This window comes from Pristis pectinata, chromosome 9 (assembly GCF_009764475.1).
Source record: "Pristis pectinata isolate sPriPec2 chromosome 9, sPriPec2.1.pri, whole genome shotgun sequence".
Lineage (NCBI taxonomy): Eukaryota > Metazoa > Chordata > Chondrichthyes > Rhinopristiformes > Pristidae > Pristis > Pristis pectinata.
The window spans coordinates 102,277,291-102,305,274 of NC_067413.1; the positions used below are offsets into that span (position 1 = coordinate 102,277,291).

The following is a 27,984-nucleotide window of genomic DNA, read 5'->3' on the forward strand; positions in this document are numbered from 1 at the left end:
TGAAGTAGATTTAATTAATTACAATTATTGTTAAAATAATTATCTTAAAAAAGCGTTTTAAAATATTATTATTCATTAAAATAAAGTAACCAAACTACTCCTTTCCATCCAGGTTGGCAGCTACAGGTGTGTAAGGCCCCTCAACTAGCTCCACCTGCCACTTCTCCCTCACTCTCCTCTGCCCCCCCTAATTTGATGCTGATTCCAGCTAGAGGTCACATGAATTGGATTCTGACATCAATGTATTCAGGACTTCTGTGTAGAAAGATACAATGAACTGTGGAGAATGCGTGGGTAGTGGTTCACTGTGGAACCAAAACTTCAGTCCCCCAAACCAAACACAATCCCAGCCAAAAGCCTTTTGGAAACAACTGCTTTTTTTTTAGCTGCTAATATTTTCATCTTTTTTAATGTCTTACAATTCCTGTCTCAAGATAAAATGAGCGTCTTGAAATGTGTGACTTGAAGGATAAGGCAAACAAAAAAAAACTTCAATTACCTTGCAAGCCCCTCTGAAAGGAGTCCCAGTAATTGCAAAACTGCTTGGTGCCCTGTATAAAATGACAAATTATATTTTTTTATAATGCTGGAAGTCATGTTTCTGATGAACACAGCTGTCTGCATTTTGGCTTCCATCCATTTAAGTTATTTTGTGTTCAGTTAAAATGCAAGTAGATTCTTACAGTCCTTTGTCCCACCAAGTCTGTTCTGACCAATAAGCACCCATTTACACTAATCCTGCTCTTTTCCCATTTTTATTCTCTGCACATTTCCCATTAACTCCCTCCCCAGATTCTACATAATAGGGACAATTTACAGTGGGTAATTAATCTACCAATCTGCATGCCCTTGGGATGTGGGGCCACAGGGAGAATTTGCAAATTCTAGATAGCACCAGAGATCAGGATTGAAATTGGGTTGTTAGAGTTGAGGCAGCAGATCTACTAGTTGCGTCACTGTGTCACTAGTAGAGTAGTGCTTCAGATTTATAAACTAGTCTGAGTTCAAGGAGCACTTGAAAGGACATTCTTTACTTTAAATATACCAGTGCATCTTGCCTGTATTCCAAATTTATGTATAATTTGGATAAAGAGCTGATTTTGCCTTAAAACTATGTGACAACATTGTATACCAAGTTATGTAATTGTTTCTAATCTTCTTTCTTTTTATTCTAGGCACTGATACTGTTTAGCACCTGGATCACTTGTGTACTCAATTTATGCTACCTCAAATTTATTCATGTGATGCAATTTGCCCCAATGGAAATGCTGCAACTCGCCATAAACATCTGGAGTACAAAATTTGATGTGATTGTATGACATGACTCAGTGCATCTGGAAAATTCTGCTGCCTTGTTAGTCATTTTACAGCTTCCAACAGTAATATATAAAATCAGTACTTATTGGTTCTTCTGACAAAAATAACTTTTTCAAGCTGTGTTGCAGAACTTTCATCAAATTAGCTGGAGGTTCTCTTTAATGGAATGCAATCATGTCCAATAAGGAAGAGAGGCAGATCAATACTGAATATGCTGTATCTTTGTTGGAGCAGCTTAAGTGTTTCTATGATCAGCAGCTGTTGACCGACATTGTTCTAATTGCGGAGAGCACTGAGTTCCCGTGCCATAAGATGGTTCTTGCTACGTGTAGCTCTTATTTCAGGTAAATTGGAGATCTTTTATTTTTTCTGTCTTGTGTGACTAAATTAAACAATCGCTGAAAGGCTGCATGATGAAGATGTGTGATGAGGTTCAAAAATAGTTCATGACTATTGAGATGACTGCTTCAGTCCTTCCATAATATGCAGCTTTAGGGCCAAAGTATGCAGTTTGCCTCTTTACCTTGCCATGTACAACAGTTCAATAGGTTTGCAGCACATTTGTGCAATAGGTACACTCTCTGTGTACTGTGTAGGCACAGTCCAATAAAACTCAATATTTATGTTGCAAGTGGAAACTCTAAAAGCTTAATAGTCAGTTCTTTGAACAAATTATTGTTGGATACTGATGCTGCAAATCAGATTTAATGTGATTATCTTTCAAAATCCAGGCTGTCTGATGAAAGTTTGGAATATGTGAGTAGAAAGATTTGCTTACTACTTGGTGCATGTGTGATATCTTCATATAATAGGAAATTGGGGTCAGCCATGATCCTTTGGTGTTCTTTTAGTATGGCTGAATCACATGTCCATACACAATTTTTTTTTAGAGTTCATTGTTTAGTGCAGAGTTTTATCCAGTTTCATGTTAATTTGGGAAGATATGTGCATTTTACTTTTTAAGTATTAGAGAATGCTGACTTGGAAAGGCAAGGACTGATAAGGGATGGTCAGCATGGCTTGGTGCATGGGAAAGCGTGTCTCATGAATTTGAGTTTTTTTTTGAAGAGGTGACCAAGAGGATTGATGAAGGCAGGGTGGTATACATTGTCTACATGAATTTTAGCAAGGCCTTTTACAAGGTCGCACATGGTAGGCTGGTCTGGAAGGTGAGATCACATGGGATCCAGGGTGATCTAGCCAATTGTGTACAAAATTGGATCAGTGGTAGGAGTCAGAGGATGATAGTGGAGGTTTTTTTATATTGGAGGCTTGTTACCGGTGGTGTGCCGCAGGGATCAGTACCGCGTCCTCTTGTTTGTCGTATATTAACGATTTGGATGAGAATGTAGTTGGCATGATTACTAAGTTTGTGGATGACACCAAAATTGGTGGTGTGGTGGAAAGTGAAGAAGATTGTCTAAAGTTACAGCAGGATCTAGATCAACTGGGAAAGTGGGCAAAGGAACTGCAGATGGAATTTAACACCAAGTGTGAAGTGAAACATTTTGGGAAGTTCAACCAGGCAGGACTTAAAGAAAATGACAGTGCCTTGGGGAGTGTTGTAGAACAGGGACACCTAGAGGTACAAATACATAGTTCCCTGAAGTGGTGACCCAGGAACATAAAGAAGAAGGCGTATGGCATGCTTGCTTTCATCAGACAGGGCACAGTGTCCAAGAGTTGGGACATTAAGTTACAGTTGTATAGGACACTGGTGAGACTGAAATTGGAATATTGTGTGAATTTCTGGTCACCCTACTATAGGAAGGATGTGCTTAACCTGGAAAGAATGCAGAAAACATTCACAAAGATGTTGCTGGCACTAGAGAGCTTGAGTTATAAGAGAGGCTAGGACTCTTTTACCTGGAGCGAAGGAGGCTGAGAGGTGACCTTTAAGATGCGTATAAAATCATGAGGGGCATAGAGAAGGTGAATGGTCGGTCTTTTTCTCAGGGTAGCGAAGTCTAAAACTGGAGCACGTAGGAGACATTTAAAGGGAACCTTAGGGGCAAGTTTTTCACAGATGGTTCTGTGTACAAGCTACCAAAGGAAGTAGTTCAGGTGGTACATTTACAATGTTTAAAAGATATTTGGACAGGTTCATGGGTAGAAAGGGTTTAGAGGGATATAGGGCAAACATAGGCAAATGGGACTAGCTCAAGAAGGAACTTTAGTTAGCATGGACAATTTTGGCTGAAGGGTCTGTTTCCATTGCTCTATAACTGCCTGTAATTTTCTGTTCTTTTGCTCCTAAAACTCTGAAAGTTATTGAGCACCAATATTGCTTAGTTGGGAGTGAGGGGGGAAAGGGAAAGTCATGTTATTAAATTTATATGTTGTTAATTGGTTTTAAATAGGAATGACTACATGATGTTTTCTTTTAGGTTTTAAAAGTTGAAATTTGTACCTAATCACTTTGTGCATTGCTAATGGTTCAAGCATGCAAGTTTTTTAAACACTGACAGAAACTAGAATTGATGTACATATAAATTTGATGAACAAAGATGTACTCAGCTTTTTTTGGGGGGGAGGGGAAGAGTTAGATTCTTTTGGGGAGGGCTGGCACTGCTGCATAGGAAGGGATTAGGTGAAAGACGAGGTGAATTATAATGGTAAGGGATTCGATTGTAAGAGGAGCAGGCAGAAATTTCTGTGGCCACAAACAAGATTCTTGAATCATGTATTACCTCCTTGGTGCCAGGGTCAGTATTTCTCAGAGCAGCTGCAAGACATTCTGAAGGAGAGGTAAACAGCCAGAGGCTGTGGTCCACTTTGGTACTAATGAATCAGAATCAGATTTATTATCACTGACTTATAATAAATGAAATTTATTGTTTTGTGGCAGCTGTACAGTGCAAAAACATAAAAAATTACTATAATTTACAAAAAAAGTGCAAATTAAAGGAATAATGAGATAGTGTTCATGGACTGTTCAGAAATCTGATGGCAGAAGGGAAGAAGCTGTTTCTGAATTGTTAAGTGTGGGTCTTCATGCTCCTGTACCACCTCCCCAATGACGTTGAGTGCAAGGTTGTTGTTGCAACACCACTCAATCAACTGATCTATCTCAATCTTGTACGCCTCCTTGTCGTCATCTGGATGATGTAGATAAAAAGAGAAATGAAGCCCTGTAACATGAAGTTAGAAAGCCAAATCATAGATTAAAGAGTAGAGCCTCGAAGTTTACTTCCTGTGTCATAAACTTGTGTGTATAGAAATAGGAGGATAGGTTAGATGAATGTGTTATTAAAGGATGGTATAGGAAGGAGGGCCTTAGATTTTTAGTTCATTGGGACCATTTCTGGGGAAGGTGAGATCTGTCCAATTACAATAGGTTGCATCTGAACCAGAACCTATCCAACATCTCTGCAGAGAGGTTTTCTCGTGCTTTTAAGGAGGTTTTAAGCTAATTTGGCAGGGGAGTGTTACTCAGAGTATAGAACCATAGAACAATACAGCACAATGCAGGCCCTTTGGCCCACCATGTTGTGCCACCCTTCAAACCACACCTAAGACTATCTAACCCCTTCCTCCCACATATCCCTCTAACTTAAATTCCTCCATATGCTTATCTAACAATCTCTTGAACTTGTCCAATGTATCAGCTTCCACCACCACCCCAGGCAGCGCATTCCATGCACCAACCGCCCTCTGGGTGAAAAACCTCCCTCTGACATCTCCCTTGAACTTCCCACCCATTACCTTATAGCCATGTCCTCTTGTTTTGAGCATTGGCGCCCTGGGAAAGGGGTGCTGGCTGTCCACTCTATCTATTCCTCTCAATATCTTGTATACCTCTATCATGTCTCCCGTCATCCTCCTTCTCTCCAATGAGAACAGCCCCAGCTCCTTTAGTCTCTCCTCATAATCCATACTCTCTAATCCAGGCAGCATCCTGGTAAATCTCCTCTGCACCCTTTCCAATGCCTCCACATCCTTCCTATAATGAGGCGACCAGAACTGGACACAGTACTCTAAGTGTGGCCTAACCAGAGTTTTGTAAAGCTGCATCATCACTTCGCGGCTCTTAAACTCGATCCCCCGACTTATGAAAGCTAACATCCCATAAGCTTTCTTAACTACCCTATCCACCTGCGAGGCAACTTTCAGTGATCTGTGGATATGAAGCCCCAGATTCCTCTGCTCCTCCACACTGCCCAGAATCCTGCCATTTACCTCGTACTCTGCCTTGGAGTTTGTCCTTCCAAAGTGTACTACCTCACACTTCTCTGGATTGAACTCCATCTGCCACTTGTCAGCCCAGCTCTGCATCCTATCAATATCCCTCTGAAAGCTTCAACAGCCCTCCACACAATCCACACCACCACCAATCTTTGTGTCATCTGCAAACTTGCTAACCCAGCCTTCCGCCCCCTCATCTAAGTCGTTAATAAATATCACAAAAAGTAGAGGTCCCAGAGCCGATCCCTGTGGGACACCACTTGTCACAGCCCTCCAATCCAAATGCACTCCCTCCACCACAACCCTCTGCTTTCTACAGGCAAGCCAATTTTGAATCCACACGGCCAAGCTTCCCTGGATCCCTTGGCCTCTGACCTTCTGAAGAAGCCTACCATGCGGAACCTTGTCAAACACCTTACTAAGATCCATGTAGACCACATCCACTGCACTACCCTCATCAATCTTCCTGGTCACCTCCTCAAAGAATCCTATCAGGCTTGTGAGGCAAGATCTTCCCTTCACAAAGCCATGCTGTCTGTCCCTAATCAGTCCATGTTTCTCCAAATGCTCATAGATCCTATCTCTTGGAATCCTTTCCAACAGCTTACCCACCACAGACGTAAGGCTCACCGGTCTGTAATTCCCTGGACTATCCCTACTACTTCTTTTGAATAAGGGGACAACATTCGCCACCCTCCAATCCTCCGGTACCATCCCCGTTGACAACAAGGACTCAAAGATCCTTTCTTTCTTTTTCAATCTTTTTATTAGTTTTCAAATTAATACAGATTAATATATCAATGTTTATACATGTAATACAAAGAGATCAGGAGAACAATCATGACATGGATAATCATAAAGAACAATAAAGTATAAAAAATTCTGTAGATCCAGCAATCTGTTAGTGAATGAATATAATATAAAAGAAGATTTATTATAAAATATAAAAGAAAAAAAGCCAAAACAATAAGAAAAATTATAAACAATATATCAAACCAAACTAAGGAAAAGAAATTTTTTTTTAAAAAAACAAAAAAAAAACTGGACTAAAATTTCTCGATAGAAACAGAGCAATATTATGTCGTCAACTCCGTTCCTCTAAATTGAAAGGTTATTATAAGGGGATCTATATCATGTGAAAATATTGAATAAATGGACTCCAAACTTCCTCAAATTTAAGCGAAGGATCAACAGTATCACTCCTAATATTTTCCAAGTTTAAACATGATATAGTTTGAGAGAACCATTGAAAAATAGTAGGGGGTATTGGATCCTTCCATTTAAGCAAAATGGATCATTTGGCCATTAATGTAACAAAGGCAATCATATGGTTAGCAGAAGCAGATAGATGGCCAGATTCTATCCTTGGTAAACCAAAAATTGCAGTGATAGGATGAGGTTGTAAATCAATCTTTAATACATTTGAAATAATGTTAAAAATATCTTTCCAATATTTTTCCAAAAGATGACAGGACCAAAACATATGTGTCAAAGAAGCCACATTCGATTTACATCTGTCACATATAGGATTTTATATGTTGATAAAAACGAGCTAGCTTATCTTTTGACATATGGGTCCTGTGAACTACCTTGAACTGTATCAAAGAATGTCTGGCGCACATTAAAGATGTATTAACTAAATGAAGAATTTTCTTCCAAGTTTCTGTAGGTATAGATGTCTGGAGTTCACTTTCCCATTCATTCTTAATTTTGTCCAGTGGTTCTGAACGAATTTTCATAATTAAATCATAAATTATTGCTATCAAGCCCTTCTGACAAGGATTAAAACCAAAAATTTTTTCTGTAATTTCAGTTTTGTAAGGTGTGGGAACAGAGAGTATAGTAGCTTTTAAAAAATTTCTAATTTGCAAATATTGAAAAAAGTGTGATCTGGGCAAATTGTATTTGTTAGACAATTGTTCAAAAGATGAAAAACAGTTATCAATGAATAAATCACGAAAACATACTATTCCCTTCCTTTTCCATATGGAAAAAGCTGAGTCAACTCTGGATGGATGAAAGAAAAAAATTAGATTGAATGGGACTTGATAGATTAAATTTATTCAATCCAAAGAATTTACGAAATTGAAACCATATTCGTATTGTATGTTTAACAATTGGGTTAATCATATGTTTACTTAATTTGGTAAGTGCAAAAGGGAGTGGAGCTCCTAAAATAGAAACTAATGAAAATTCAAGTACTGATTGAGACTCAAGGTGTACCCATTTAGGGCATTGAATTACATCTGAATCTTGTATCCAAAAAATTAAATATCTAATATTGATTGCCCAATAATATAATCTAAAGTTAGGCAAGGCCAAACCAACATCCTTTTTTTTTAGTTTTTGTAAATATTTCTTACTTAGCCTTGGGTTTTTATTCTGCCAAATATATGAAAGAATTTTAGAATCGATAGTGTCAAAAAAAGATTTCAGAACAAAAGTTGGAATCGCTTGAAATAAATATAAAAATTCTGGTAAAATATTCATCTTAACCACATTAATTCGGCCTACCAATGATAGAGACAGTGGGGACCATTTAGTAAATAATTGTTTAACATGGTCAATTAAAGGCAGTAGATTAGCTTTAAATAAGTCTTTATGTCTCTTAGTAATTTTAACACCTAAATACATAAAATAGTTACCAATCTAAAAGGTAATTGGCTATAAATTGGGATTTGCATATTTAGTGGAAAAAGTTCACTCTTTTAATCTAGAGCCAGAAAAACACTAAACTGATGTAATAGTGATAGTACTGCGGGGATAGATTCCTCCGGATTAGAAATATAAAGTAACAGGTCATCTGCATAAAGAGATAGCTTATGAATCTTCTGTCCACGAGTAATACCACATATATTTGAAGAATCCCGAAGTGCAATAGCCAAAGGTCCTAAAACAATATCAAATAATAAAGGGCTTAACGGGCAACCTTGTCTAGTACCTCGAAAAAGCGTAAACAAAGGAGATCTTTGATTATTAGTAAGTATTGAAGCCATAGGTGCATAATAAATCATTTTAATCGCAGATATAAATTTAGGACTAAAATTGAATTTTTGAAGTGTACTGAATAGATATTCCCATTTGACTCTGTCAAGCGCCTTTTCAGCATCTAGTGAAATAACACATTCTGGAATTTGGGATGAAGGGGTATATATAGTATTCATTAATCTCCTAATGTTAAAATGTAGATAATGATTCTGAATAAATCCTGTCTGGTCTTCAGAGATAATTTGTGGAAGAACCTTTTCCAATCTAAAGGCCAGTATTTTGGAAAATATTTTGGAATCTACATTTAATAAAGAAATAGGTCTATAAGATGCACAATCAGTGGGATCTTTATCCTTTTTAAGAATTAAAGAAATAGTTGCTTCATAGAAAGATTGTAGTAGTTTACCCACTGATAGGGCATCTTTAAAAATTTTGGCTAACCAGGGAATAAGAATATCAGAAAAGGACTTAAAAAATTCAGCTGTGTATCCGTCAGGGCCGGGTGCTTTACCCAAATTCATTGAAAATATTACTTTCTTTATTTCTTCCTCCGAAATGGGAGCATCTAATATAGAGTGTTCATTTAAAGATAATTGGGGAATCTTCAAATCTCTTAAAAATTCATGTATTAAAGTAGGATCCTCAGGGGATTCTGATTGGTATAAAGAAGAATAAAATTCTTGAAAGGATTTGTTAATTTGGACTTGATCTATCGTGTAGGTACCATCTGGTTTACGAATTTTGTTAATCTGACGTTTCAAAGATCCTAACCAACGGTTCAGCAATCTCCTCCCTTGCCTCACGAAGCAGCCTGGGGAATATTCCATCAGGCCCCGGGGACTTATCTGTCCTAATATTTTCTAACAACTCCAACACATCCTCTCTCTTAATATCTACATACTCTAGAACATTACCCTCACCTACACTGTTCTTAGCATCATCAAGACCCCTCTCCTTGGTGAATACCGAAGAGAAGTATTCATTGAGAACCTCACCCACTTCCACAGCTTCCAGGCACGTTCTCCTACCTTTAATCTTTAATCTTTAATCGGACCTACCTTTACCCTAGCCATCCTTCTGCTCTTTACGTACGAGAAAAATGCCTTGGGATTCTCCTTAACCCTACTCGCCAAAGCCTTTTCATATCCCCTTCTCGCTCTCCTCAGCCCTTTCTTAAGTTCCTTCCTTGCTACTCTATATTCCTCACGAGCCCTGTCCGGTCCTTGCTGCTTACACCTTATATATGCTGCCCTCTTCTTCCTAACTAGTCGTTCCACCTCTCTTATCACCCACAGTTCCTTCACTCTACCATTCCTTCTCTGCCTCACCGGAACAAATGTATCCCTAACATCCTGCAAAAGATCCCTGAACATTGACCACATCTCCATAGTACATTTCCCTTCAAAAATGTCGTCCCAATTTACACTCCCATGTTCTCGCCTTATAGCCCCATAATTCGCCTTTCCCCAATTAAATATCTTCCTGTCCTCTTTGCTCCTATCGCTGTCCATGATAATTCTAAAGTTTACGGAGCAATGGTCACTGTCCCCCAAATGCTGACCCACCGATAGATCTGTCACCTGACCCGGTTCATTACCTAAAACTAGATCTAATATGGCATTCCCTCTAGTCGGCCTGTCAACACACTGTGTCAGGAATCTGTCCTGACTAAACCCTTGGCACTAAGTAGGTGCCAATCAATATTTGGAAAGTTGAAGTCTCCCATGATAATAACTCTGTTATTTTCGCATCTTTCTAAAAACTGTCTCCCAATCTGCTCCTCAGTATCCCTACTGCTACCAGGGGGGCCTATAGAATACTCCCAGGAGGGTAACTGCCCCTTTCTTCTTCCTAACTTCCACCCATATTGACTCTGGAGAGCATCCTTCTACATTATCTACCCTTTCTGCAGCTGTAACAGTGTCCCTGAGCATTATCACCACCCCTCCTCCTCTTCTCCCCCCCTTCCCTATCCCTTTTAAAACACTGAAAACCAGGAATATTCAATATCCATTCCTGCCCTGATGTCAGCCATGTCTCTGTAAAAGCCACAATATCATAGTCCCATGTACTTATCCAAGCTCTCAGTTCATCTCCCTTATTTCTGATGTTTCTCACATTTAAGTAAATGCACTTTAGCCCATCCACCTTACTACTCTTATAGCCTGTATTCTGCTTCTCCTTCCTCAAAGCCTCTCTACCTGTTAGATCTGACTTTTCCCCATCCCCTTCTTCCTCCGACCTACTCCTCCGGTTCCCTTCCCCCTCGCAATCTAGTTTAAACCCTCCCGAACCACCCTAGCAAACCTGGTTGCAAGGATATTGGCCTCCCTCAGGTTCAGGTGTAACCCGTCCTCTCTTTACAGGTCCCACCTTCCCCAGAAGAAATTTCAATGATCCAAAGTCAAAAAACCCTCCCTCCTGCACCAACTTCTCAGCCATGCATTTATTTGCCATCTCCTCCTTTTCCTACCTTCACTATCGCATGGCATTGGCAGCAATCCCGGGGTTGCTACCTTTGAGGTCCTGTTCTTCAGCCTTCTGCCTAGCTCCCTAAACTCACTTTTCAGGACCTCATCCCTCTTCCCACCTGTGTTGCTGGTACCAACATGAACCACAACTTCTGGCTGTTCTCCCTCCCGCTCTAGAATCCTGTGGACCCGATCAGTGACATCCCGGACCCTGGCACCTGGGAGGCAACATACCATCCGGGATTCATGCTCACTGCCACAGAACCTCCTATCTGTTTCCCTGACTATCGAGACCCCTATCACTACTGCCTTCCTCTTCCCCTCCCTTCCCTTCTGAGCAGCAGGACCGGTCCCAGTGCCAGAGACCTGGCTACCGCTGCTAGGCTCCAGCAGGTCATCTCCCCCGACAGCCTCCAAAGCGGAGAACCTGTTACTGAGGGGAACAGCATCCGGGGTCCTCTGCTCTATCTGCCTGTTTGTTTTCTTTTTCCTTTTCCCTCCCCTGACAGTCACCATTCTATCTACTTCCTGGACTCCAGAATTATCTGCTGTGAGGGGGGTGACCATCTCCTTAGGTACAGTATCTACAAAACTCTCCCCCTCCTTGATGCTGCGCAGTGTTTGAAGCTGTAACTCCAGCTCATCGATTTTGAGCCCAAGTTCCTCCAACCTCAAGCACTTACTGCAGATGTGGCCATCTTGGACCGCAGCAAGGTCCACGAGTTCCCACATCAAGCAGCTGCAGCAGAACATGCTGTCCTCCATCTGAACTAATTCCTTTTTTGTTCCCCTAGTTTTTCCTACTTAAAAATTTATAACAGATAACAGATAAACCTTACTTTTACCTACCTACCAGCTACTCACCTGCCTTGCCCCTTTACGCCGAAGCCCCTTATGCCAAAGCCCGACCATTCTGCTCCCTCTCTCTCAGCTGCCCGCTCCGATGCTGCCCGCTGGATATGGTGGTTTGCTTTTTAAACTGCCTGCGCCGCGCCTGTGCAGTCCAGCCCCCACTCTTCCCGATTAAAACTTATAAAACACTTAAAAAAGAACCTTATAAAAATCTAACCCTAATAATAACAACCCTACTAAAAACTAACCCTTATAATTAAAACCCTATTAAAAAAAGAAAAAAAGAAAAACTTACCTGCTCCGAAGTCTTCCGAAGCGAAACCCATGAAGCCTCCGAAGTTTTTTTCTTTCCCCGCTCTTTAAACTGCCCGCGCCGTGCCTGCGCAGTCCAGCCCCCACTCTTCCCGATTAAAATTTATAAAACACTTAAAAAGGAACCTTATAAAAATCTAACCCTAATAATAACAACCTTATTAAAAACTAACCCTTATAATTAAAACCCTATTAAAAAAAAATCTGAACATTTGGGGAGGGAGGTACTGTCAAATATAGGAAAAAAACTTTAGTCCAGTAGACAGAGTAGACATGGGCATATAAAGACTTATGGGAAGCTTGGAAAATCAAATTGCATTTATTTTAATGAAAGGATCATGACTGGCAAAGCATTCATCAGCAGATGGTAAAATGATATTACATAGAATAGTATAGCACATGATGAGGCCCTTCAGCCAATGATGTCTGTGCTGACCACATTTAAGAGGCATTTTGACAGGCATATAAACAGGCAGCATATAGAGGAATCTACACCATATGCAGGCAGATGGGATTAATTTAAACTACCTGTTTATATGCCTGTCAAAATGCCTCTTAAATGTTATTGATGTATCTGTTGCCACCACTACCCCTTCCAGGTATTTGCACTTAGTGTATATTGGAAAAAAAGCTTGCTCTGCACATCTCCTTTAAACTATCCCCCTCTCACCTTAAATGCATGTCCTCTTAGTATTTGAGATTTCTACCCTGGGGAAAAGATTCTGACTGTCTACCCTATCTATGCCTCTCATAATTTTGGAATTGGTTTATTATTGTCACTTGTACCAAGGTACAGTGAAAAACTTGTCTTGCATACCGTTCATACAGATCAATTCATTACATAGTGCATTGAGGTAGTACAAGCTAAAACAATACAGAGTGCAGAATAAAGTGTCACAGCTACAGAGAAAGTGCAGTGCAGGTAGACAATAAAGTACAAGGTCATAATGAGGTAGATTGTGAGGTCAAGATTCCACCTTATCGTTCTTGGGAACTGTTCAATATTCTTATAACAGCAGGACAGAAACTGTCCTTGAGCCTTGTGGTACATGCTTTCAGGCTCTTGTACCTTCTGCGTCATGGGAGAGGGGAGAAGAGGAAATGTTCAGGGTGGGTGGGTGGGGTCTTTGATTACGCTGGCTGCTTTACAGAGGCAGCGAGAAATATAGACAGAATCTATGGAGGGGAGGCTGTTTTCCATGATGTGCTGAGCTGTGTGCACACCTCTCTGCGGTTTCTTGCGGTCCTGGGTAGTGCAGTTGTCATAACAAGCCGTGATGCATCCAGATAGGATGCTTTCTATGGTGCATCGATAAAAGTTGGTGAGTGTGAAAGGGGACATGCCAAATTTCTTTAGCCTCCTGAGGAAGTAGAGATGCTGGTGAGCCTTCTTGCCTGTGGCGTCTACATGGTTGGACCAGGACAGGCTTTTGGTGATGTTCACTCCTAGGACCTTGAGCTCTCAACCCTCAACCTCAGCATCATTGATATAGACAGGAGCATGTGCACTGCCCCCCTTTCTGAAGTCAATGACCAGCTCTTTTGTTTTGGTGACATTGAGGGAAAGGTTGTTGTCATGACACCATGTCACTTAAGCTCTCTGTCTCCTTCCTGTACACTGACTCATCATTATTTAAGATCCAGCCCACTATGGTGGTATCATCTGCAAACTTGTAGATGGAATTAGAGCAGAATCTGGCCACGCAGTCTAGAGTGTATAGGGAGTATAGTAGGAGGTAGTGAACACAGCCTTGTGGAGCACCAGTGTTGAGAATAATCGTGCTGGGGGTGTTGCTGCCTATCTTTGCTGATTTTATGAACTTCTATCAGCTCTCCCCTTAGCCTCTGATGGTCCAGAGAAAACAACCCAAGTTTGTCCAACCTCTCATGGCTCATTCCCTGTAATCCAGGCAGCATGCTGGTAAAGCTCTTTGGCACCCTTTTCAAAGCCTCCACAATCCTTCCTATAATGGGGCAATCAGAATTGTGCACAATTTTGTTCCACGTACTGTAGTCGCATGTACTGATCCAGGCTCTAAGTTTATCTGCCTTACCCATATGCTCCTTGCATTGAAAAACACTTTGGCCCATCAGCCCCACCATGTTCATTAACATGTCCCTCCTTTCAGACTTGCCATAACACCTACCTTCTCAGCCTGACCACTTGCTGACCTGGTGCTCTGGTTCCCACCACCCTGACACTGGAGATTAAACCCTCCCGAGTAGCACGAGTGAACCTTGTTGGGACCCATGTAAATGCTATGGCGATATGAGACTGTAGATGCTGGAATTTGGAGCAAAAAGCAAACTGCAACATTTAAAGCATTGCATTGAAGAGACCCTCTCACCTATCAGAATCAGGTTTATTATCACTGAGCAATGTCGTGAAATTTGTTGTTTTGCGGCAGCTGTACAGTGCAAGACAAAAATTACTGTAACATAAGTAAATAGTGCAAAAGAGGAATAACAAGGTAGTGTTCATAGGCTCATAGACCGTTCAGAAATCTGATGGCGGAGGGGGAGAAGCTGTCTTCAGGCTCCTGTACGTCCTCCCTGATGGTAGTAACGTGAAGAGGGCACGTCTTGGGTGGTGAAGGTCCTTAATCATGGATGCTGCATTCTTGAGGCACCGCCTCTTGAAAGTGTCCTTGATGGTGGAGGGGATTGTGCCCATGATGGAGCTGGCTGAGTCAACAACCCTCTGCGGCCTCTTTTCAATTCTGCACATTGGAGCCTCAATACCAAGCGGTGATACAACCAGTCAGAATGCTCTCCACCGTACATCTGTAGAAATTTGCAAGAGGCTTTGGTGAAATACCAAATCTCTTCAAGCTCCTAATGAAGTAGAGCTGCTGGCATGCCTTCTTCATGATTGCATCAATGTGTTGGGCCCAAGATAGATCCTCTGAGATGTTAATGCCCAGGAACGTAAAGTTGCTCACCCTTTCCACTGCCAATCCCTCAATGAAGACTGTTGTGTGTTTTCCCGACTTCCCCACTTCCTTGTCCACAATCAATTACTTGGTCTTGCTGACGTTGAGCGTAAGGGTGTTGTCGCGACATCAGTCAACCAGCCGATCTATCTCAACCCTGTACGCTGCCTCATTGCCATCTGAGATTCTGCCAACAACAGTGGTGTCATTGGCAAATTTATAGATGGTATTTGAGCTGTGCCTAGCCACACAGTCATGAATGTAGAGAGAGTAGAGCAGTGGGCTAAGCACACATCCTTGAGGTGCACCTGTGTTGATTGTAAGCGACAAGGAGATGTCTCTGTCGATTGAGGACCCAGTTACGGAGGGAGGTACAGAGGCCCAGGTTTAGAAGCTTATTGATTAGTACTGAGGGGATGATGGTGTTGAATGCCAAGCTGTAATCGATAAACGGCAGCCTGACCTATATTTTGCTGTTGTCTATAAGTGCTTCAAGTGGAAACCCATTGAGATTGCATCTGCTCTAGAGCTATTGTGGCAGTAGGCAAATTGCACTGGGTCCAGGTCCTTGCTCAGGCAGAAGTTAATCCTAGCCATGACCAACTTCTCAATGTACTTCATCACTGTAGATGTGAGTGCTACTGGGTGATAGTCGTTGAGACAGCTCACCCTGCTCTTCGTGGGCACCGGTATGATTGATGCCCTTTTGAAGCGGTTGGGAACCTCCGACTGCATCAATGAGAGGTTGAAGATGTCCTTGAGTACTTCAGCCAGTTGGTTGGCACAGATTTTCGGTACCCTGCCAGGTACACAGTCGGGTCCTGATGCCTTGCAAGGGTTCACCCTCTTGAAGTATGTTCTGACGTCGGCCTCCAAGACAGAGATCACAGTGTCGCCAGATGCTGTGGGGATTTGCATAGGTGTGTTGATATTCTCCCTTTCAAAGCGTGCATAAAAGTGTTGAGCTCATCAGGGAGTGAGGCATCTCTGCCATTTATGCTGTTAGATTTCGCCTTATGCAAACCCTGCCACAGCTGTTGTGCATCCAACTGCATCTCTAACTTCACATGGAATTGCCTTTTCGCTCTCAAGATGGCCTTCTGTAGGTCATACCTGGACTTCTTAAAGGGTTCTGATTCACCGGTCTTGAATGTCACAGATCTAGCCCTCAGCAGACTGCAAATCTGGTTCATCCAGGCCTTCTGGTTGGGAAACTCAGTATGTTCTCGATGGCACACACTCATCCATGTAGGTCTTGATGAAGTCGATGACGGCCATGGCATATTCAGATCCCTGAAATGTGGTCCAGTCTACAATAGCAGTCCTGTAAACGCTCCTCCGCCTCCCTTGACCATACCTTCGTAGTCCTCACCACTGGTTCTGCAGTCTTCAGTCTCTGCCTATATGTTGGGAGTAGAAGTACAGCCAGGTGATCAGACTTGCCAAAGTGTAGACACGGGACGGCACGGTAAGCATTCTTAATGGTGGTGTAATAGTGATCGAGTGTGTTGGCTCCTCTGGTTCTGTAGGTGACATGTTGGTGGTAGTTTGTCAGAGACTTCTTCAAGCTGGCCTGGTTGAAGTCCTCTTTGATGATAGGGAGGGCATCAGGGTGTGCTATCTTGCGACTGCCAGCTCATGCTCCTCCCTCTCCCACCAACTCTTTTATTCTGGCTTCTGCCCTCTTTCTTTCCAGTCTTGATGAAGGGTTTTGGCCCGAAACGTCGACTGTATTCCTTTCCCTCCAACAGATGCTGCCTGACATGCTGAGTTCCTCCAGCATTTCGTGTGTGTTGCTAAAGCATTGCATTGTTTGGTGTGATGAGTGTTTGTGAACATCGTGTATTAGATATGAAGAGAATCAAGGGAATACAGGTTTAGTGCAAGAAAGTGGCATCGAAGTGAAAGAGCAGCCCTGATATTAAATGACAAGAAATGCAGGAGGGACCTTCTCCTATTTCTATTTCATCTGTATGTTTCTATCCCACTGAAGCACAATGACACATCTTTCAGTGTAGCTATGGCACAGGGTGATAATGAAATTAAGAACCTATGACATCTTGACTAGGATATGTAGATCTTCAAAGGTTAATTGGCAATGTATGCACAATTTGTATATTAGTTATGAGGAAGAACATTGAAAAATAGTTCAACTTCTACTTACAAAGTTGGAGAGCATCTCCATTGCCCTGCACCCAAACTTCTGTTTTTTTTTGCTTGGACAATTACACCAGTCTTTGTTACATTCTGAGCATTCACATCTACTGTGAAGTGCTTTGAGAGGTTGATCATAGCTTGAATTAACTCTTACCTGAGCAAGGACCCGAACCCTAACCCACTACAATTTGCCTACTGCCACAACAGGTCTATAGCAGATGTAATCTCACTGGCTCTTCACTTGGCTTTGGAGCACCTAGACAACAACAATGCATACATAGGTCAGGCTACTGTTTATCGATTATAGCTTGGCGTTCAATACCATCATCCCCTCAGTACTAATCAACAAGCTTCAAAATCTGGGCCTCTGTACCTCCCTGTGCAACTGGATCTTCAACTTCCTTATCAAAAGACCACAGTCATTGTGAATTGGCAAAAACATCACCTCCTCATTGACATCAACACATGCGCACCTCAAGGATGTGTGCTTAGCCCACTGCTCTATTCTCTCTACACTCATGACTGTGTGGCCAGGCACAGCTCAAATGCCATCTATAAATTTGCCGATGACACCACTGTTGTTGGCAGAACCTCAGATGGCGATGAGGAGGAGTACAGGAGTGAGATAGATCGGTTGGTTGAGTGGTGTCGCGACAACAACCTTATGCTCAACGTTAGCAAGACCAAAGAATTGATTGTAGACTTCAGGAAGGGGAAGTCGGAGAACACACACCAGTCTTCATTGAGAGGTCAGCGGTGGAAAGGGTGAGCAGCTTCAAGTTCCTGGGCATCAACATCTCAGAGGATCTATCTTGGGCCCAGCGCATTGATGCAATCACGAAGAAGGCACGCCAGTGGCTCTTCATTAAGAGTTTGAAGAGATTTGGTGTGTTACTAAAGACTCGTGCAAATTTCTACAGATTTATGGTGGAGAGCATCCTGACTGGTTGCATCACTACCTGACATGGAGGCTCCAGTGTGCAGGATTGAAAGAGGCTATAGAGGGTTGTTGACTCAGCCAGCTCCATCACGGGCATAACCCTCTCCACCATCAAGGGCATCTTCAAGAGGCAGTGCCTCAAGAAGGTGGCATCCATCATTAGGACCCTCACCATCCAGGACATGCCCTTTTCTCATTACTATCATCGAAGAGGAGGTACAGGAGCCTGAAGACCCACACTCAGCATTTCAGGAACAGCTTCTTCCCCTCCGCCTTCAGATTTCTGAATGGTCCATGAACCTATGAACACTACCTTGTTGTCCCTCTTTTGCACTATTTATTTATGTTACAGTAATTTTTGTCTTGCACTACTGCTGCCGCAAAACAAATTTCACAATGTGTCAGCAATAATAAACCTGATTCTGATTGTACTTTGGATATATTCTCTTGCAATAAATTGAATGTAAATATTTTTTCCAAAGTACTACTTCCTAACATTTGCTACCTTGACATTGTCTTTTGTTGGTGTGTTCTTCTTTATGTTTAAAATTTAACTGTGGAATGAGCTATACAGCATGTATTACAGATCTGCTGTGACTTGGTCTGATTAGAGCCATCTGAAGAAAATGCCTCTGTTAAAGTAACTTTGCTGTTTAGGGCTCAAGGTCTGGTTTTGTTTCTTTTATTCAAAATCTGAGCAGTATTAAATCTTGCAGAGTCTTCGTCAAGTTTCTCTTGAAATCTTGTTAGTGCATACTTTCAATTTCCTGCACAGTCAAGAAAATCCTCCCTTTCCTGGATCTATTCAGTTTGGTTAATTCATGAGTAATTTAGCATTAATCCATGGGTAAAAGATCTAATTAAATATGACCTGCTAATAGTCCATAGAATTCATTTTAAGGACTTTTGGAAAGTAGAACAGTTTCATAAACTGGTTTTTAAATTGCAGTTTTTAAAAAAAGTACAGTAAACCTTCTGAAAGTTGGAATCTAAAGTTTGTGTTGAAGTGGATGTGCTTAGATAGTTCCCCCCCCCCCCCCCCCCCCTTACATGACATCACATTTATCTGCATTGAGATCCATTTGTCAATTTTTTGCCCATCTGCAGCCTACAACTTTCTTCCTCATTATTAAACGTCAATTTTTTTAAAAAGCCTTTTGGCAAGCTTTTTTATCATGACCCCTGCATTTATGCCCAAGTCACTGGCACATGCATTCATTAGTGTAGATTTCCATTCTGTTTAGGATAAAATAAGTATCCTTAATTGTCTTGTTTTTTATGAGAATATTTTAATACATTTTTAATCTTAGTCGGTTAATCCTAGAATTCCTGGGCAGTAATAGAACTGTGCATGCCACTGCCTCTTCCTTCGGACTATGCTGACTTGCATGATCTCAGTTATTTCTGCATTTAGTATTGGAACCTCAGACGACCACGGGATAAATTGTCAGCATTGATAACTGGAAAATTAAGGTCAAGGTCCTCTAGTGACTGAGTACTGTCTTATTGCTCATTTGTAGCTTTGATGCTATTGTGAGAGGGAGAAAGTTTGGAGGGAAGTTCAAACATTAGTCATGTTATTAAACCAAATAAGTTTGGTTGCAAATACTTTTGCTTGGTGTATATACTTCCATCTATTTCAAGTTGAACTCAAAGTCCAAACACGCATTTACTGACCATTAGTTTAGTAACTTAACAGATGATCTTAAACCAAGACCGTAGACTCCATGATTGGAGAAATGTAGAAGGCATCATGAAAAACTGGAATTATTAACTAATTTGCACCATTTTCTATTTTCAAATGAAACAAAGAGCAAGGCAGGGGACACTAGAAGTTACAACAGAAGGATGTAAGTTGGGAAAAATAGAACATAAGAATTGAAAACACTGTTAGATCGACAATTGCCATTTAACCTAATGCTTAAAGGTAGTGAATTCTTTTTGGATCTTTCTTCAGGGCCATGTTTATGAGTGGACTGAGTGAAAGCAAGCAGACACATGTTAATTTGCAAAATGTGCATGCACCAACGCTTCAGATAATCATTAGATATGCATACACGGGTAACTTGATAATAAATGACAGCACTGTGGAACAGCTCTATGAGACGTCATCTTTTCTGCAGGTAAGAATATTTGTTGACCGAAGACAATTTCTCCCTGTTTACAAGTTTTTTAAAGCTTGTTTAAAAAGTTTCTTTGAGTGTAAATGTCCTACTGGGTTAAAATTCAACTCTGGTTTCCTGACTGTAAAATACTGTACTGAATGTAAAGTATATTGCATTTGAGAAAAATGTAAATGAAGGCTTTTTCCCTCAATACTGCCCCTTGCCACTTGTGCCCCATGCATGGAAGGCAGAGAGTAACGGTTATTCTTTTAGACTTGAAGAAAAGTATTTAACAATGCTGGTGTTAGGACTACTGTATTTTTGATGTGCTTTAATAACCTGAACTTGTGTCTGCAGGGTATGATTTCAAATTTACAGATGGAGGTCACAGAATGGTAAAGTGGACAGGTACATGAAAGGTGAAATTTACACAGTGTGAAGTGACTCATTTTCATAGGAAGAAGTTGGAGAGATTATGTAAATTAAATGGTACAATTTTAGAACATTAGAAATAGACCGATACAGCACAGGAACAGCCCTTCAACCCACGATGTCTGTGCTGACCGAGATGCCATTTTAATGTGCACATTTGCCTGCATGTGGTCTATATTACTCAATGCCCTGCCTGTTCGTGTGCCTGTCTAAATATCTCAAATGTTGCTGTTGTATCTGCCTCTACCACCTCCCCTGGCAGCACATTTCAAGTGCCTACAACTCATAAATCTCCTTTAAACATTCCTCCTCTCACCTTAAAGCTATGCCCTCTCATATTTGACATTTCCATCCTGGGAAAATAGACTCTGACTTATCTCCCCTTTCTATGCATCTCACAATTTTATATACTTTGATCTGGTTGCTCCTCAGCCTCTGACACTCTGGAGAAAATAGTCCAAGTTAGTCCAACCTCTCCTTATATCTAATACCCTCTCATCCAGGCAACATACTGGTGAACCTCTTCTGCATCTTCTCCAAAGCATCAACATCCTTCCTTATGATGGGAAAGTTAGAAAGAAAGGGATATTTAAAAGCTAAGAAGTGCAAGTGAGAGCTATATTATATAGCTAACATCTCAGTGTCTGTGAAGAGAGAAAAATACTAAGCACTGCAAAGTGGTCATCCGGTTTCCTGACACAGTTCCTACTTGCGCTAAAGCAAAATACTATAAATTGTCTCAGGATAAGAGATTGAAAATTTAGATACAAGATAAGATACAAAATTTAGATACAAGATACAAGATATTTATTAGTCATATGTATATTGAAACACACAGTGAAATGTATCTTTTGCATAGAGTGTTCTGGGGACAGCCTGCAAGTGTCGCCACGCTTCCGGCACCAACAATAGCATGCCCACAATTTCCTAACCCGTACATCTTTGGAAAATGGGAGGAAACCGGAGCACTGGGAGGAAACCCACGTAGACACGGGGAGAACGTACAAACTCCTTACAGACAGTGGCTGAGGTTTAGGGTTGTTTCTCAGTGATAAGTGGATCTTTGGAAATATTATAGACTGTTAACCCATAGTAGAAATGGCCAGCTCAAAGAGATTGAAAATTTAAGGATGTTTCTCAGTGATAGGTGGATCTTTGGAATTCTGTACATTCCATTTGTTATAGACTTGCCACACAAGGAAACATCCTTACAGTATCTAACATGGCAAGACCCCTGACAATCATTTATATTTCAGTTAGATCGCCTCTCATTCTTAATCAAGGAGAGTAGAGGACCAATCTACATGGTACGTTCCTTCATTCCAGGAATCAGTCTAGTGAATCTTCTCTGCAGTCTCTAAGGCAATTATGTCCGTAAATTAGACCAAAGCCAGTATTCTTGTTACAGTCTCATGAAAGATCTGTACAATAACAGTAAACCTTGCTCCCATTCTAAATGCAGATAAAGTTGGCCCACTATCATTGTGTTTCTCTTTATTACAAGCTCTCATCATTTTTTGCTTAATACTATGTCCAGTGGTTTAACTGCTGGTAGGGAGACTACTCACACCAATGATTTCCTGTCTTTGTTATTTACTATCTCCATCAAACTAACACTACATGATCTCCCAAAACCAAGGTCCTAATGCCATCTTTTATTATTAGAGCCACCCAATTCCTTTTTCGTTGTGCCTAACCTAGGTTGTCTAGTATCCTGGAATATTCAATTTCCTATTTTGACCACTTTTAAGTTGCCTCATTTATCTTGGTGCTATCAACTAATTTTTCATATTACAAGGATGTACAAGGTCATAACAAGGATAGGAGAATGCACAGAATTCAGGGACCACAGATTTAAACTTCTGGCTAAATGATAAAAGAGGTACATGAGGAAAAGCTTTATGCAGAGAGTGGTTATGCTCTCGATTTTACTGTCTACGGACAGTGGAAGCAGAATATATTGGTGCCTTCAGAGGGGAGAATTTGGAGAGCTATGGTGCAAGGGTGAGCAAATGACACTTACAAGATTGTTTTACCAAGAATTAACATTGTGGTGGCTGGAATGGCTCCTGTGCTCAAGCAATTCTATGAATGCTTTGTGCATTCAGGTAAAGAACCTTTAATTTTGACATTTTAACCATTTTTCCGTTTTGCTGTTGTAATCTTGCTGATCTGCATCTGTCCCTTTCTGTCACGCTGCTTATTACACTATTACTTTATATTTTTTGGTTATTTATTTATATTACATTTTCCTCAACTTTCCCTCACCTATTTTGTTTAAAATCTTCTTTACAGCCAACTTAATTTGCCAGAATGCCAATTCTAGCAAAAATTAAGTGAATGAAAATGGAAAAAAAAGTCTGTATAGGCTGGAAATCTGAAATATAAACAGGAAATGCTGGAAACAGTAGTTCAGGCAGCAGAATCAAGTTAACATTTCAAGTTGAAGACACTTTGGCAGAACTAGGAAAGGTGAGGATAAACCAGGGAACTATGGGCCTGTAAGCCCAACATCAGCGGTGGGAGAGTTACTGGAGGAGATTCTGAGAGTTGAGATCTACCTGCATTTGGAAGGGCAAGGACTGATTAGGGATAGTTGGCATGGCTTTGTGCATGCCTCACAAATTAGATTGAGTTTTTCGAAGAGGTCACCAAGAGGATTGACGAGGGCAGGGCAGTAGACATTGCCTACAGGGACTTTAGCAAGGCTTTAGGCAAGGCTCTGCATGGTAGGTTGGTGTGGAAGGTGAGATCCCGTGGGATCCAGGGTTAGCTTGCCAACTGGATACAAAATTGGTTTAGTGGAAGGAGTCAGTATGGTAGTGGAGGGTTTTTCATATTGGAGGCCTGTGACCAGTGGTGTATCACAGGGATTGGTGCTGGGTCCACTGTTGTTCATCTGTATTAACAGTTTGGTTGAGAATGTAGTTGGCATGGTTAGTTTGCAAATTACACCAAGATTGGTGGTATAGTGGACAGTAAAGAAGGTTATTTAAGATTACAACTGGATCTAGATCAACTGGGAAAATGGGCCAAGGACTGGCAGATAGAATTCAGACAAGTGTGTGGTGTTGCATTTTGGGAAGTGAAACCAGGGCTGGACTTGCACAATAAATGGAAGGGCCCTGGAGAGTGTCGTAGAACATTGAGACCTTGGGGTACAAGTAGACAAGTGGTGATGCAGGTAGACAGGATGGTGAAGGCGGCATTTGCATGCTTGCCTTCATCAGTCAGGGCATTGAGTACAGGAGTTGGGACGTCATGTTGCAACTGTACAAGAAGTTGGTGAAACCACACTTTGAATCAACTCTTCTGTGTCAACTTCCAGGTGGCTTGGGTAATAACTCATTATTACCTTTGTGGTTCTGCTTGTTAAGAATTTAGATTATTGCGCGCACTCAGCAGCACCTGATAATTAGATCCTCCCTCTTCTAATCACAAGTTCCTCTGCACTCAATATGTCCTTAACCCTTGCACTATCAACAGGCAAGCAACATGGCCTTTGGAAATCATGACTACAGTATTTATCTCCTTGAATTAATTGTATCCTATCACTCCTGTATTCAGTGAAATGATGAACATAGGTTAGTTTGCTCCTGCTCTCATCCTTGCTGTTAGCTGCATAGATTGCAAGAACCTTGCATCTGTTGGCAAAGGCACCACCAATGCTATCTTCTAGATTGCATATCTGCCTGACTCTTAGTCATACCATTCTGATTCTGCAACTGATGCTTAATGTAGTGGGTGTGACTGCCCTCTAGAACATCGTGTCCAAGTAATTTTATCTAATTCCAGTGGATACTGCAATACAAAGTATGAGCTGAAGTTCTTCAAGCTGCAGGCACTTAAGACTTGGCTGTAGGAGATCTCATTGGTTTCCAGACAATTCCACATACTGCAGTTACAATAGGTCAACTGCCTGCTACCTAACATCAGCTGATTAATTGAAAAACCAAATAAAAGTTTTTCTTTTAAGTTACCAATATTAGGTTTGCCTTTTGCTCTAAATTGTATTTCAGGCCAAATTGCTAAGGAGAAAAAAGCTACAGTATTCTCCAGCTAATCACCTACTGATTTATTCATATTCCTTCACTCTCCCTGTCACAGGTTCTCCTTCACAGGTCCGTTTCCTCTCCTACACTTGCACCTTTTTTGTTTTGCTCCAAGTTATAACTGACAACATGGCACACTCTTGACACAAGTCTTGGAATGAGACTTAAATCCTAATTTCTAGCTCAGAGTCAAGAGTGCTAGAAACTAAAATGATTTTTATGCTGTCCACCTGCCTATCCATTTCAACCCCTTCCTACCCAAAAATTTCTGGATGCACCATATTGAACCAGTATAGTGAATTGATGCATTAGAACAGCACTCTACTTAAATGATTTTTAAATAAACACTAATCTGTCTTGAATTCTATACATACAAATTTAATATATTGTCTCAGTAATATTTTACAGTTGCTATTTACTGACCTAAAAGCTGTCTTTAATTCATTGTACAAATTTGAGTGTTGAAGTTAAAACCTGTGCTGATTTAAATCATTTCTATTTCTTTGTGCAGGTGGAAAATGTATCTCAGCGTTGTCGAGAATATTTAATAAAGAAAGTTAATGCTGAGAACTGTGTTCGATTACTCAGCTTTGCAGACTTGTACAGCTGTGAAGAGCTCAAATTAAGTGCAAAGCGAATGGTGGAGCATAAATTCACTGCTGTTTATCATCAAGATGCATTTTTGCAGTTGTCACATGATCTACTGATTGATATTCTTAGCAGTGACAATTTAAATGTCGAGAAAGAAGAGACAGTTCGTGAAGCTGCTATGGTGTGGCTTGAATATGACACCGAATCACGATCCCAATATTTATCTTCAGTCCTTGGCCAAATAAGAATTGATGCACTTTCTGAGGTAACGCAGAGAGCCTGGTTCCAAGGCTTACCACCTAACGATAAGTCTGTTGTGGTGCAAGGATTGTACAAATCTATGCCAAAATTCTTCAAACCACGACTTGGTATGACTAAAGAAGAAATGCTTATATTCACTGAAGTCACTGGTGAAAGTCCTCGTTCTTCCTTTTGTGCTGTTTGCTACAGCCCTCAGGCAGAGAAGGTATACAAACTGTGTAACCCACCTGGAGATTTGCAGAGAGTGGGGACACTTGTCACTCCTGACAACGATATTTACATTGCAGGTGGACAGGTACCTTTGAAAACATCTATCACCAATAATAGTAAAGCGAGTAAACTTCAGGCTGCATATAGACCTGTGAATTGTTTCTACTTGTTTGATGCTCAGCTGAATACATGGGTTCCTAAGACTCCAATGCTGTGTGCTCGCAATCGACCTTCATTGGTTTGCTGTGAGGGATATATCTATGCAATCGGAGGGGACAATGTTGCTGGGGAAATGAACAAACGGACCGTGGAAAGGTATGATTGTGAAGCAGATGAATGGACTTTAGTAAATCCCTTGCCTTGCGCTTGGCAGTGGAATGCAGCAGTGGCTGTTGAAGACTATATTTATGTCATGGCACACAATTTAACATTTTGCTACTGCCCACGTACTGACACATGGGTTGAAATGGCAGCACGTCAGACAAGCAGGTGTTTTGCCTCAGCTGCAGCCTTTGGAGACAAAATTTTCTACATTGGTGGTTTGCATATTGGAAATAACTCAGGCATCCGAATACCTTCAAGCACTGTTGATGGTTCCTCTGTAACTGTTGAAGTATACGATGTGATCAAAAATGAGTGGAAAATAGCAACCAATATCCCTGCAAAACGCTACTCTGACCCGTGTGTAAGGGCAGTAGTGGTCTTGAACTGCTTATGTGTGTTTATGAGAGACACTCACATGAATGAAAAACCCAAGTATGCAATCTATCAGTACAACATGGAGCTGGACCAATGGATCCTGCGTCAGTCCATTTCAGAGCGAGTCCTCTGGGACCTTGGCAAAGATTTTCGGTGCACTATGGGGAAACTTTACCCCTCGTGTCTGGAAGAATCTCTTTGGAAGCCTCCACCATCTCTATTTTCACAAGATGGAGCAGATGAGTTTGAATTGGATGGCGAGATGGTTACTTTGCCCTTGAATAGTTAGCCAGATGTGGGCACAGATGCTATGGATTCTAAGGACACATAGCACAGCAGTGTGCATGTCATCAAGCTTCCAGATCATGACAGGATTTATTTTAACAGAATAAGCTGTACCTATGTTCAGCACAGCTTGTCACTAAGTTTGCATAGTATTGTATAAATAACTGAGAAATGAGTTGTGTTGTATCTTCTACTACTCCTAGATACTGTGTTCTGCTAAAGAGATTATCATATTGTTACAGTGTGACTAATTTTCAAAAGAAATTGTTTTACTTACACGTATCTCTGGATTTGGCTATGAAGATACGAAATATTGTAGATCTTCCCAGTAAAAAAATAGGCTGAGCAAGGGGGCTGACTGCAGGTTCAGTCGAAACATTGGATTTGTTAGATACACATACACCAGTATCCATAAAAATTATTCCAGGTAATATAATAAAACTACCAAACAGCTGGTAATTTACCAGGTGTACATTAGTGGGGCAGTGTAATGACTGCCAGTATCCTGTAGTGCGGGTCTGTGGAGCTTCAATACTCAATGTGTCTCCACGTTGCAAGTAACATAGGCTCATCCATATTACAATTTCCTGCTGCTGAATTGTCATTTGTTAAGACAAATTTTAGTGAGTAACAACCAGGTCTTTATTTTGTATTTCATTAATTTAATAAGGCAACTGTTACTGTAGTGTGATTGTGTATAGGTATCCTAGCTGTTGGGTTTTTAATACAGTTGGTTTGAGTGAAAATGTTTCAAGAATGAACTGTATCCTGCGTGCAGGAGAGCAGAACGGACCCAGCACTGCTCTGGCATAACTCCCTGGAACCACTAGCAGTTGCTGGGTTTTCCATTCTAACATGAGCACAGGTGCTTCATGAAATCCCTACTCGCATGTTCAGCTACATTGTGTTCCTTTGGCACTGTATTTTGAATTAACTTAATTTATTAAAAACCTTCACAAAAGTAAATGTTTGTTTTCATTTTTAGTGATACATAAAGTGCAAATTGTATTACAACAAATATGATTTCCTCTCTCCTACTCTTCAAATCTCTGTTAAAACACAAACTAAAGTAGAATTCAAGATGGAAAAGCAATAAAACATTTTCATAGCTTCAACTTGATTTTAAAGGTAGCTGAAATGTTGCTGTGCTCAAAAGTGAAATCTTAAAATATCCAAGTTCAGATTTTAAGTAAT

General features: G+C 40.9%; 1 protein-coding gene across 1 annotated transcript in view; it reads left to right on the top strand.

The window, feature by feature from the left end:
• Positions 1-27,772, top strand: part of kbtbd2 (kelch repeat and BTB (POZ) domain containing 2) — a 51,300-nt gene extending 23,528 nt beyond the window's left edge. The window contains exons 2-4 of the mRNA XM_052022817.1: positions 1,176-1,661; positions 20,113-20,278; positions 25,256-27,772. Coding sequence (XP_051878777.1) covers positions 1,492-1,661; positions 20,113-20,278; positions 25,256-26,794 — 1,875 coding nt within the window. The 5' untranslated portion in view covers positions 1,176-1,491 and the 3' untranslated portion in view covers positions 26,795-27,772. The remainder of the gene's footprint in view (positions 1-1,175; positions 1,662-20,112; positions 20,279-25,255) is intronic.
• The last annotated feature ends 212 nt before the right edge of the window (positions 27,773-27,984 follow it).